Consider the following 12,316-nt stretch of genomic DNA (forward strand, 5'->3'; position numbering starts at 1 on the left):
CCCATGACATAGGGTCATAAATCACACGTTTGACGTGTGCCATCTACTGTATTCTCTCTATCACCCAGCATCCCTGTGGAATGCGTTCAACACCTTGTAGAGTCCATGTCCCAACGAATTGAGGCTGTTCTGAGGGAGGTGTTCCTAATGTTTTACTCAGTGTGTGTGAGAGAGAGGCAACACACCCAGACAGCACAGAGACCTCTGTCCAACGGATGTACAGTATATGTTACCCTTTCTATGAGCTTATAATATAAACTACAACACGAACGGTACTGTTTACTTGACCTTTATATATGTTACCCTTTCTATGAGCTTATGATATAAACTACAACACGAAAGGTACTGTTTACTTGACCTTTATATATGTTACCCTTTCTATGAGCTTATGATATAAACTACAACACGAACGGTACTGTTTACTTGACCTTTATATATGTTACCCTTTCTATGAGCTTATAATATAAACTACAACATGAAAGGTACTGTTTACTTGACCTTTAATCATGTCAGCACATGTAACAGCAGTTTACAGCACTTTTTGTTCATTTTTCTCCCTTATCCCAGTTCAGTTAAACTATATATTTCTTTATTTCCCATGGGCTTCACCAGAGTGCCCCCTAGTGGCTGGAATACAACTGTATTTAGCCCCTTACATATACAGTACATGATCAGGAAGATGCACTTTTAACATTGTTTTCTAATTGGCTAATTGTCTCACAGATGTGTTTAGAATGCCGACATTCTACAGTTCTACATCGTTTCTATGTTGAACTGGAATCAACATTCTATTCTGTGGTCAAGGAGACGTCTTTCCAATGGGCAAACTCTCTCCACACTACATTTTGATATGTCAGACAGAGGTGTTTGTATTTCCTGGGAAGGGAGGTCTTTATAGCAACAAAAGAGCTGTGGATTTAGTGTGTACTGGCAGTGGCAACGTCCCTGAATAATGTGGTTATAATGAAGGTGGTAGTAACAACCAACCCCACATTCCATGTGACAACCATCCTAATGCTAATTAATGCTCGTTACCTTGTGGTCCTCTACTCCTGTCTATCCAGGCTGTTTCACATCCGGCTGTGATCGGGAGTCCCATAAGGACGCGCACCATTGACCCAGCGTCGTCCAGGTTTGGCCGGGGTAGGCCGTCATTGTAAATAATCATTTGTTCTTAACTGACTTGCCTAGTTAAATAAAGGTTAAAAAACGTTTTATAATTCAATATGGTTAGAAGGAGCATTTCAGAAATAGGTTTAGAATATAGATATCCCTTCTTTTCAACAAACATAACTGTTCATGTACACTCCCATAATTCTAACTTTTATAAAGACTCATCTATGAAAAACAAGTTAATTCCCCTCACCATAGGCTAGGAGTAAATTGAATTAAATGAGCAAAGATTCTGTAATTAGTCTACTCCTGTCTATACAGAAGTTAATAAAATCATTCAAATTACAACACCAGAGAATATGATTTAGGACAAATCCATTTGAATTGAATCACTTTTTAACTCCCCCCTTTTGATTTGAATGGAACAGTCCAAACATACTTTCCCATTGTAATGTAGAAGTGCTCAGAAAGGGACTTTTTGGAGCTGAAAGCCAAAACATTAGAGAAAAGTACTCAAAGTTGACCCCTTTTACCTGCCCCACCATACCATGACTCATTCATGTCATCCTCACTGGAAAACATAAATGGTTGAGAATGATATCAAGCGTACAAACAAGGTTGTCAAACTATTTGAGAATTTCCCGATTTAATTGTTTTTGTTTTTTTAAAGAAATTATGTCTTGAATATAGGGTGGGTATCATGTTTTGTCTGATAATTGTACTAAAATGTGAATAATATTGACATTTCAACTTTCAAATGGAACCACAGCGATGGTTGGGGGTTCAGAAATCAGAGAATGTTGATTTGAAATGGGAATATATCAAATCAAAGTTTATTTGTCACGAGAGGATATATACAGTAGAGAGGCTATATACAGTAGAGAGGTTATATACAGTAGAGAGGCTATATACAGTAGTGAGGCTATATACAGTAGTGAGGCTATATACAGTAGAGAGGCTATAATCAGTAGAGAGGCTATATACAGTAGAGAGGCTATAACAGAAGAGAGGCTATATACAGTAGAGAGGCTATATACAGTAGAGAGGCTATATACAGTAGTGAGGCTATATACAGTAGAGAGGATATATACAGTAGTGAGGCTATATACAGTAGTGCGGGGGGGCTGCCATAATTGACATCCACGTCTTCGGCGCCCGGGGAACAGTGGGTTAACTGCCTTGCTCAAGGGCAGAAGGACAGAATTTGACCTAGACAGGATCAGACAGTATTCTGACCTGTTTTCCCACCATGACACTCATCACAGGACAGACTATCACGTTGTTCTAGACAGGATCAGACAGTATTCTGACCTGTTTTCCCACCATGACACTCATCACAGGACAGACTATCACGTTGTTCTAGACAGGATCAGACAGTATTCTGACCTGTTTTCCCACCATGACACTCCTCACAGGACAGACTATCACGTTGTTCTAGACAGGATCAGACAGTATTCTGACCTGTTTTCCCACCATGACACTCATCACAGGACAGACTATCACGTTGTTCTAGACAGGATCAGACAGTATTCTGACCTGTTTTCCCACCATGACACTCATCACAGCACAGACTATCACGTTGTTCTAGACAGGATCAGACAGTATTCTGACCTGTTTTCCCACCATGACACTCATCACAGGACAGACTATCACGTTGTTCTAGACAGGATCAGACAGTATTCTGACCTGTTTTCCCACCATGACACTCATCACAGGACAGACTATCACGTTGTTCTAGACAGGATCAGACAGTATTCTGACCTGTTTTCCCACCATGACACTCATCACAGGACAATCACGTTGTTCTTACATTGTCAGATAAATATCATGTGATTATCTCTAACTTCTCCAATCCCTCCATGAACAAGTCATCTCATCTCTAACCTCGTTGTCAGGCTAATTCAGTGAAATGGTGAACTAGGTTACATCTGCCCAAACATTCCTCAGATCTCCATTAGTTCTCCCTGTCTTCTTCTTCTCCCTTCTTCTACCTCTCCATGTATCCCAGCACTTCTTCAGGCTAGTTACAATAACTCATTTGCACATCTCCCACAGTCTATCTATCAGTCCCTGTATCTCTCCATCCCTTTCCACAATCGCTCTATCCTTCTCCTCCATCTGTCTATTCTTCTCCTTCATCTGTCTATTCTTCTCCTCCATCTGTCTATTCTTCTCCTCCATCTGTCTGCTGAACTCCCTCTGCATCTTTGTCTGTGAGATCATGATGTTCCTCTGTAACTCAGGTAGGACTATCTTCATCAGGTTTCTCTCTGCTTCAACTCTGGCCTCTCCTTCATAGTTCTCCATCATCTCCTCTATCTCCTGTCTGTGTCTCTCCTCCATCTCCCTCCTCTCATTCTCTGTCTCCTCTTTCAATCTCTCCATCTTTCTCTCCATCTCCACCTTCTTATCAGACTCCTTCTTCAGCTCCCTCTCCAGTTCTATTTTCTTCTCCTCATCCCTCTCTTCTTTCACCTGTCTCTCCAGTTCTGTTATTCGTTCTCTGAGAATTCTGATATCTCTCTTGAGGTTCTGGATTTCTCCATCTTTCTCCTTCAGAGAATCCTGAAACTCCTTCTGAAGCCTCTCTCTCAAGTCTCTCTCCTCTCTCTGTTTCCTCTCTCCTCTCTCTCTCTGGATCTTTCCCTCCATTTCTCTAACCTGGGTCTCTGCCTCCTGGTAGGTCTGACTGCTGTAGAATCTCTCTCTGTTTCCTGCCACCATCTCCTCTACCTGATCCAGCAGCTCTGATACCTGAGTACCATGGGCCTTGTCCTTAATGTTGAGGACGTGGTACCTGCTCCCACTTTTCTCTACAAGCTGCTGGAGGTCCTGACTTCCTGCTTGGAGAAACTCCTCAATGCTCTGCTCTTTCAGGACATCATCATGAGTGAAGAGAATCACAGTGTGTTCCCAACAACCCTCCCCAAACATCTCCTCTATTCTCTCCAGCACCCCTCTCTCCTCCCCCTTAGAGGGCTCCACTGGTATGACCAGGAGGAAGGCGTGGGGTCCCGGGGCAGACAGACGGACACAGAGCCCCACATCCTGTCTCATCTCCTCCAGAGAGAGTCCAGGACAGAACCAGTCTGGAGTATCCACCAGCACCAGCCGTCTCCCACACACGTCCCCCTCTCTCCTCTTACTCCCCTGGGTCACTGCAGAGGGGCTGGCCTGGGCCCCAAATTCCTCTCTGCCCAGGATGGTGTTTCCTGCTGCACTCCTCCCAGCCCCGGTCCTCCCCAGCAGCACCAGTCTCAGCTCAGACACACTGGGAGACACTGGGGAGTCTGGACTGCTGCTCTCTCCTCCCACTGCAACACAACAGACAGCACTGATCAACACACTGACTATCTGGAGGATGTACAACAGAGTCAAATATAATATAATCTACATCCATAACTCACTATCTGGAGGATGTACAACAGAGTCCAATATAATATAATCTACATCCATAACTCACTATCTGGAGGATGTACAACAGAGTCAAATATAATATAATCTACATCCATAACTCACTATCTGGAGGATGTACAACAGAGTCAAATATAATATAATCTACATCCATAATTCACTATCTGGAGGATGTACAACAGAGTCAAATATAATATAATCTACATCCATAACTCACTATCTGGAGGAATTAACTCCATGCTGTTTGTCCTCCTCTGTGGAAGTGTGGGGTCTGTATCTGAGGTCTCTCCTCCCACTGTAACACAACATAGAGAACTGGTCAACATACTGACTCATCAGAGACACATTTAAAACAAAGTATAAACAAACTACAAATACATTACGCATCATAGTGAAATATAGATTATTGGAGAAATAGAGAATATCAAGATTGATGACAGTTTGAGACAACATGTATAACTCACTAAGTGAAGGATGGTCCACTATAAACTAGAAACAGTAGGAGACAACAGGACAATATTGATAACTCACTAAGTGAAGGATCGTCCACTATAGACTAGAAACAGTAGGAGACAACAGGACAATATTGATAACTCACTAAGTGAAGGATGGTCCACCTTAGACTAGAAACAGTAGGAGACAACAGGACAATATTGATAACTCACTGAATGGAGGAAGCTCCTTGCTGTGTCTCCTCCTGACTGGGAGTTTGTAACCTGTATCTGACGTCTCTCCAGGTTCTAAAATAATAGAACAACCATTTAGAATGGGAACATTTACCTCAGTGACACATGAAGGCACATAGACCTACTGAAGGGGAGTTCTGGGTTTCTATTGAAATGTTAAGTATCACATATCTCACTCACCAGTCATCTGGGCTGAGATCTCTCTTCTCAGTCTCTCTACCTCAGTCTTCACATCACATATCTGTTGAGCTGAAATAACAAAGGAGGACTAGGATCTGAATTCTGTGTTAAAGACTTTAGACAGAAATATGATGCAGAGGGAAAGTATGAAGTGATGGACAACAATATTCACAACTCAGTGGAGAGTCGACAATAACCTGAGAATTGAGGAAAGTACAGAAGACTAAATGTATTAATGGTGTGAATAATCTTACCCAGTTCAGCATTTTCATTGTTGACATCCTCCACCTGTTTGTCTCTTTCCTTTAACTGCTTCTCTCTCTCCTCTAGTAGGTTGTCTTTCTCTTCTACTTCCTGCCTCCTGTCTTTTAGTTCATTTTCTTTTCCCTCCAGTTGTTTGTCTTTCTCTTCCAGTAGTTTGTCTCTCTCTTCCAGTAGTCTGTCCTTCTCTTCCAGTCTATAGTTGCTGTCCTCTAGTTGAAGGTCTCTTTCCTTTAGTTGGTTCTCTTTCTCTTCCAGTAGTTTCTCTTTCTCTTCCAGTAGTCTGTCCTTCTCTCCCAGTCTATAGTTTCTGTCCTCTAGTTGAAGGTCTTTATCCTTAATTTTTTTGTCTTTGTCTCCTAGTTCAATCTGCTTCTCCTTTATTTCACTATCTTTTCCCTTCAGTAGTCTGTCTCTCTCTTCCAGCTGTTTATCTCTCTCTTCCAGTAGTCTGTCTCTCTCTTCCAGTAGTCTGTCTTTCTCTTCCAGTAGTCTGTCCTTCTCTCCCAGTCTGTGGTTGCTGTTCTCTAGTTGAAGGTCTTTTTCCTGCAGTAGGACTCTGAAGTTCTCTACTTGGCTGTTCTTGTCCTGCAGGTTATTTCTCAGTGCCTCTAGTTGAATGTCTCTTTCCTTTAGTTGCTTGTCTTTCTCTTCCAGTTGGTTTTCTTTCTCTTGTAATAGTTTCTCCGTCTGTCCCATTATCTGGTTCTTCTCCTCCAGGAGTCTCTCTTTCTCTCTCACTTCCTGGGTCATATCATCCAGTTGTGTGTCTTTCTCCTCTAGTTGGTTCATCATCTCCTGTCTTAATATCTCTTTTAATTCTTTTTCCATCTTCAACTCTGAGAGAGAGTAATTAACATATTTAATTGGTTGTTTGAATAAGTCATTTATTAATTCATTCAATAGTATGCCTATAAAGACATTATCATTTGATGGAGGTGGTACAATTATTAGTAATTATTTCCTCCAGTCAACAGTTATCTGAGCTGAACCAATCATCAACTGGTCTATTGACTATTTGATACATTACAAATGAATTAGTCTGAAAAACTGAATGACATCACTCATGATCCCCGATTCAATCCTCTCTCCTCCAGACTCTCTCATACTTACCAAGCTCACCAGCTGATTCCGCTCTCTTTAGCTTCTCCTTCTGGGTCTCATGTTGTAAATACCCTAATCCTGATCCTATGGTGTAAAACAGAGAGGTGAGTTCTGTGTAGTAGACTACACTATATACAGAACAAACAGGACCAATCAGATTCCTCCTGTCACTTAAGCCCCCCTCATGTAGGGACCGTGGGCGCCAATGAGATCTGGTTAACTTCATAAATAATGTTGTTTAGTTGTTGTCCTATCTCTGATCAAATGATTATGTTCATTGTTAGTGATAACCAGCATTGGGCTCTATGGCAGATACAGGATATTGTGTCAGGAGGCAGGGTTCTATGGAATATACATTCAGTAGAATCTGAAGAACATCTGACATCATAATCCAACCTACCTTGAGAACATTTGGGGAGAGAATTGATAAATGTAAAGAAACTGATTTAATTTGTAGCCTTGAAGAAGACACACTGCTGTTCACAAGGCCAGTAGTTTTTATAGTATCAGATTAACACTCTGGTCTGTTCTTTGTCTTGTGTTATTGGTTGTCAATAAACAAAACAGACAAATAAGTAATTACTCACCCAGGAAATGTTCTGATCATCCATTATCCAAGATGGAGAGTCATGAATAATGATCATGTAAAACAGAATACATTAGTTATTATTGTTCATTGAACTTCTGTCTCATTACATAATTTAATGAAATACCATACATCATATTGGAATGACTGTTCATCACATTCATTACTAATGTACATCTAGGGAAAGGGATGTAAGCAGTGCTACTATTGGAACAGTCTAAACATCACAGAATGATTCATACTAGGACATCAAACTGAATTCATGTCACGTTTGTTGAAAGATGGATTGGAACAAGGTGCAGCGTGGTAGGCGTACATCATCAATTTATTAAATCAACACCAAAAACAAGAAAGAATAAACGACACGTAAAGTTTTGTAGCGCTAACACAGCAACTAACCAAAAACAAGAACCATACCCGGCCAACAAAGAAATAGAAAAACTAGAATGCCCACCCAAATCATACCCTGACCGAACCAAATAGAGAAATAAAAAGGCTCTCTAAGGTCAGGGCATGACAATTCAAGCTGATTCCATGTTCATTTTAGAGTGTGAAATGTTGAGCTCTATGGAAGAAATATTGTGGGAGGGCTATGTGAAATGTTGACCTCTATAGCAGATATATTGTGGGAGATCTATGATATGAAAATTCTGGATAATTTGAAGAACATCTGACATCTTAGTCCAACCTACCTTGAGAACATTTGGGGAGAGTATTGATAAATGTAAAGAAACTGATTTAATTTGTAGTCTTGAAGAAGACACACTGCTGTTCACAAGGCCTGTAGTTTTTATAGTATCAGATTAACACTCTGGTCTGTTCTTTGTATTGTGTTATTGGTTGTCAATAAACAAAACAGACATAAGTAATTACTCACCTAATGCTGATCATCCATTATCCAAGATGGAGAGTCATGAATAATGATCATGTAAAACAGAATGCATTAGTTATTATTGTTCATTGAATTTCTGTCTCATTACATAATTTAATGAAATACCATACATCATATTGTAATGACTGTTAATCACATTCATTACTAATGTACATCTAGGGAAAGGGATGTAAGCAGCACTACTATGTGAGCAGTCTGAGAATGACTGAATGATTCATAATAAGACATCAAGATAAATTCAAGCTGATTCTATTTTAATTTTGGTGTGTGAAATGTTGAGCTATATAGCAGATATATTGTGGGAGGTTTATGGTAATGCTCCTGATCATCCATTATCCAAGATGGAGAGTAATGAATATTGATAATGTATAACAAAATGTATGAGTTATTACAGTTACATTCAATCCAATTTCAGTCACATTACTCAATCAAATACCATACATCATATTGATATGACTGTTCATCACATTCATTACTAATGTACATCTAGGGAAAGGGATGTAAGCAGTGCTACTATTGGAACAGTCTAAACATCACAGAATGATTCATACTAGGACATCAAACTGAATTCATGTCACGTTCGTTGAAAGATGGATTGGACCAAGGTGCAGCGTGGTAGGCGTACATCATCAATTTATTAAATCAACACCAAAAACAAGAAAGAATAAACGACACGTAAAGTTTTGTAGCGCTAACACAGCAACTAACCAAAAACAAGAACCATACCCGGCCAACAAAGAAATAGAAAAACTAGAATGCCCACCCAAATCATACCCTGACCTAACCAAATAGAGAAATAAAAAGGCTCTCTAAGGTCAGGGCGTGACAATTCAAGCTGATTCCATGTTCATTTTGGAGTGTGATATGTTGAGCTCTATGTAAAAAAATATTGTGGGAGAACTATGTGAAATATTGACCTCTATAGCAGATATATTCTGGGAGGACTTTGATATGAAAATTCTGTATAATTGGAAGAACATCTATACATCTTAATCCAACCTACCTTGAGAACATTTGGGGAGAGTATTGATAAATGTAAAGAAACTGATTTAATTTGTAGCCTTGAAGAAGACACACTGCTGTTCACAAGGCCTGTAGTTTTTATAGTATCAGATTAACACTCTGGTCTGTTCTTTGTCTTGTGTTATTGGTTGTCAATAAACAAAACAGACAAATAAGAAATTACTCACCCCGTACTGATCATCCATTATCGAAGATGGAGAGTCATGAATAATGATCATGTAAAACAGAATACATTAGTTATTATCATTACCTTCATATCACCATCTGTCACATTATCCTCTCATATACCATAGTGATGTGATATACATCAGAGGGGTATGAGTGTTCATCACATTCATTACTAATGACAATCAAGGGACGTGACAGTAATGTTGGAATGGTTCTAATGCTTTAGGACCAGCTCAAAGCTCAGAGTGATGGTAATATGCATTGTAACTAGTTGATATTCAGAATGAATCTAGTCTATTCATCTGTAACTCCTACTATGGACTCCTACCTACATGAGAAAGTACAAGTGTTCTGTACAGGGAAAGAGACTGGTTGTTATTGTTGTTGTTTAGGTGTTTAGAAACATTACTGGAGTTCTAGAACACTTACCTTCTCTCTCCCATAAACCCACTGCAGCCTCCTCCTTCTGTTCTCCATGGATGACCTGACATACGTAGACTCCTCTATCTGACCTCCTGAAGTCTCTCAGCCTCAGAGACACGTTGCCTCTCTCCAGCTCCTGGGTGATCAGACTCAGTCTGCCCTCATAGTCACTCCTCTCTGTCACCTGGCCATTCTGATACAGGTAAATACACTTTGTCCTTTTAAACCACCTGATCGTCATGGCAACAGCACTGGTGTCAGGTGAGAGGTGACAGGGTAGGGTGACCTCTTCACCAACATCAGACCACACATTGTCTTCTGAGGTGAGTTTAAACTGATCTGTTCAGAAAGAGAGAACATTTCATGTTTAATGACATCATCTGTGTCAGGAACACAAATCCTCTCAGTACATTGATAAACACAGCTGAATTAAAAACTACAATAGACATACAACAACCAGGACCATGTCAATTCTAAAATACAACCCCCACAATCCCAGACAGACATATTCATTTGAAGGAAAGTATATATGTCATAGAAGAATGTGATGCTACAATCTAGAATGATATTATCCCATTTGTTCCCACATCTTTCCCAGACATGCCACTATGCTAATCTTATGTCACTAGTAAGCCTAACATGTCATCCATTTTGATTATTTATTTATTTAAAAGTATGTTTTATTATTGGTCACAATTGTGACAGAGTGCTCTGTTTATAATAACATAAACAGATATGTATCCCTATTCCTCAACCTCAATATCTATATACCTCAGTCCACTTACCCACACACCTAAACTCAATGACCCACACACCCCAGCCCTGTTACCCCCATGCCCTAACCCTAACACCCACATGACAATACCCTCAATATATACAATCAAGTACAGATACAGGCATATCCTGGCCCTAAATGACCTGTGTGTTACTCAAGACCCCAGTTCCTTTGCCAATACACCTCATCCCTGTTACTTTCCTATCTCAGCCCTGTTACCCACTTTCCTTAGGCCTGTATTCCCCAAGTCACCAACAGTAACCTATATCCAGCTATTCACTGCACACCCCAACCCTGTTATCAGCATGTTTTAGTCCTGTGACCTCTGACCTGTATACACTAATCATTTCATAGATAAACTAATATTACAGTGGTATAACACATGTGATCCAGCCCCAATCTCTTGTTTCTACCACAAACGTTGTTGCCAGAAAGGATTTGATTGGGCAATAGACGTCCATCCAGCCCCATTACCTGTATGAACCTTGTGTATCCCTACACCCCATTATAAACCAGGGAAATCCATGGGCATACTCATATAAAACAGGTCTACTCCAGTGTCCAAGCCTCAACATTCATACTAACCAGGTCTACCCCAGTGTCCAAGCCTCAACATTCATACTAACCAGGTCTACCCCAGTGTCCAAGCCTCAACATTCATACTAACCAGGTCTACCCTAGTGTCCAAGCCTCAACATTCATACTAACCAGGTCTACCCCAGTGCACAAGCCTCAACATTCATACTAACCAGGTCTACCCCAGTGTCCAATCCTCAACATTCATACTAACCAGGTCTACCCCAGTGTCCAAGCCTCAACATTCATACAAACCAGGTCTACCCCAGTGTCCAAGCCTCAACATTCATACTAACCAGGTCTACCCCAGTGTCCAAGCATCAACATTCATACTAACCAGGTCTACCCCAGTGTCCAAGCCTCAACATTCATACTAACCAGGTCTACCCCAGTGTCCAAGCCTCAACATTCATACTAACCAGGTCTACCCCAGTGTCCAAGCCTCAACATTCATACTAACCAGGTCTACCCCAGTGTCTAAGCCTCAACATTCATACTAACCAGGTCTACCCCAGTGTCCAAGCCTCAACATTCATACTAACCAGGTCTACCCCAGTGTCCAAGCCTCAACATTCATACTAACCAGGTCTACCCCAGTGTCCAAGCCTCAACATTCATACTAACCAGGTCTACCCCAGTGTCCAAGCCTCAACATTCATACTAACCAGGTCTACCATTGTGCAAGAGACACTAAACAAACCTAATAACATTAAATATCACTTCAATTATTATACTAATTCACTTTATGGGTCTATACATGGCCAATTCCCCCTGAAATAACAAACTGTGATGTTTTACAGTAAAAATCTCTGATTTAAACATCAGTAAAGGTTAATTGATAATGGTTAAATCATCTGTAACATCAGAACAAGTAAATCCTGAACTGAACTCAACTTAAATCTACTGAAGAAAGAAAAGGATCTGCTATGACTAAATATATAGAATAAATTAGAGGCTCTGTATTTTCCCATTAGTCAGACATGTTTGGCAGGTAGCCTAGCACTTAAGAGCATTGGGCAAGTAACAGAAACGTCGCTGGTTTGAATCCCTGAGGAAACTAGGAAAACATTTGTTGATATGCCCTTGAGCAAGGCACTTAATCCTAATTGCTCTTG

At 40.4% G+C, this 12,316-nt stretch overlaps 1 protein-coding gene across 2 annotated transcripts in view; it reads right to left on the minus strand.

Moving 5' to 3' along the window:
* Positions 1–1,903: 1,903 nt before the first annotated feature.
* The window catches only part of LOC129852992 (trichohyalin-like), a 39,036-nt gene continuing 28,623 nt past the window's right edge, over positions 1,904–12,316 (minus strand). Inside the window, exons 1-7 of one of the 2 annotated variants that reach the window (XM_055918602.1) lie at positions 8,222–8,432; positions 6,768–6,842; positions 5,648–6,493; positions 5,394–5,462; positions 5,193–5,267; positions 4,745–4,822; positions 1,904–4,427 (exon numbers count right to left, since the gene is read on the minus strand). In XM_055918602.1, coding sequence (XP_055774577.1) covers positions 3,148–4,427; positions 4,745–4,822; positions 5,193–5,267; positions 5,394–5,462; positions 5,648–6,485 — 2,340 coding nt within the window. In that variant the 5' untranslated portion in view covers positions 6,486–6,493; positions 6,768–6,842; positions 8,222–8,432 and the 3' untranslated portion in view covers positions 1,904–3,147. Of the gene's footprint in view, positions 4,428–4,744; positions 4,823–5,192; positions 5,268–5,393; positions 5,463–5,647; positions 6,494–6,767; positions 6,843–8,221; positions 8,433–12,316 lie in introns of those variants that run through there. The other variant, XM_055918601.1, reaches the window with a different exon arrangement.

Source organism: Salvelinus fontinalis, chromosome 4 (assembly GCF_029448725.1).
Source record: "Salvelinus fontinalis isolate EN_2023a chromosome 4, ASM2944872v1, whole genome shotgun sequence".
Lineage (NCBI taxonomy): Eukaryota > Metazoa > Chordata > Actinopteri > Salmoniformes > Salmonidae > Salvelinus > Salvelinus fontinalis.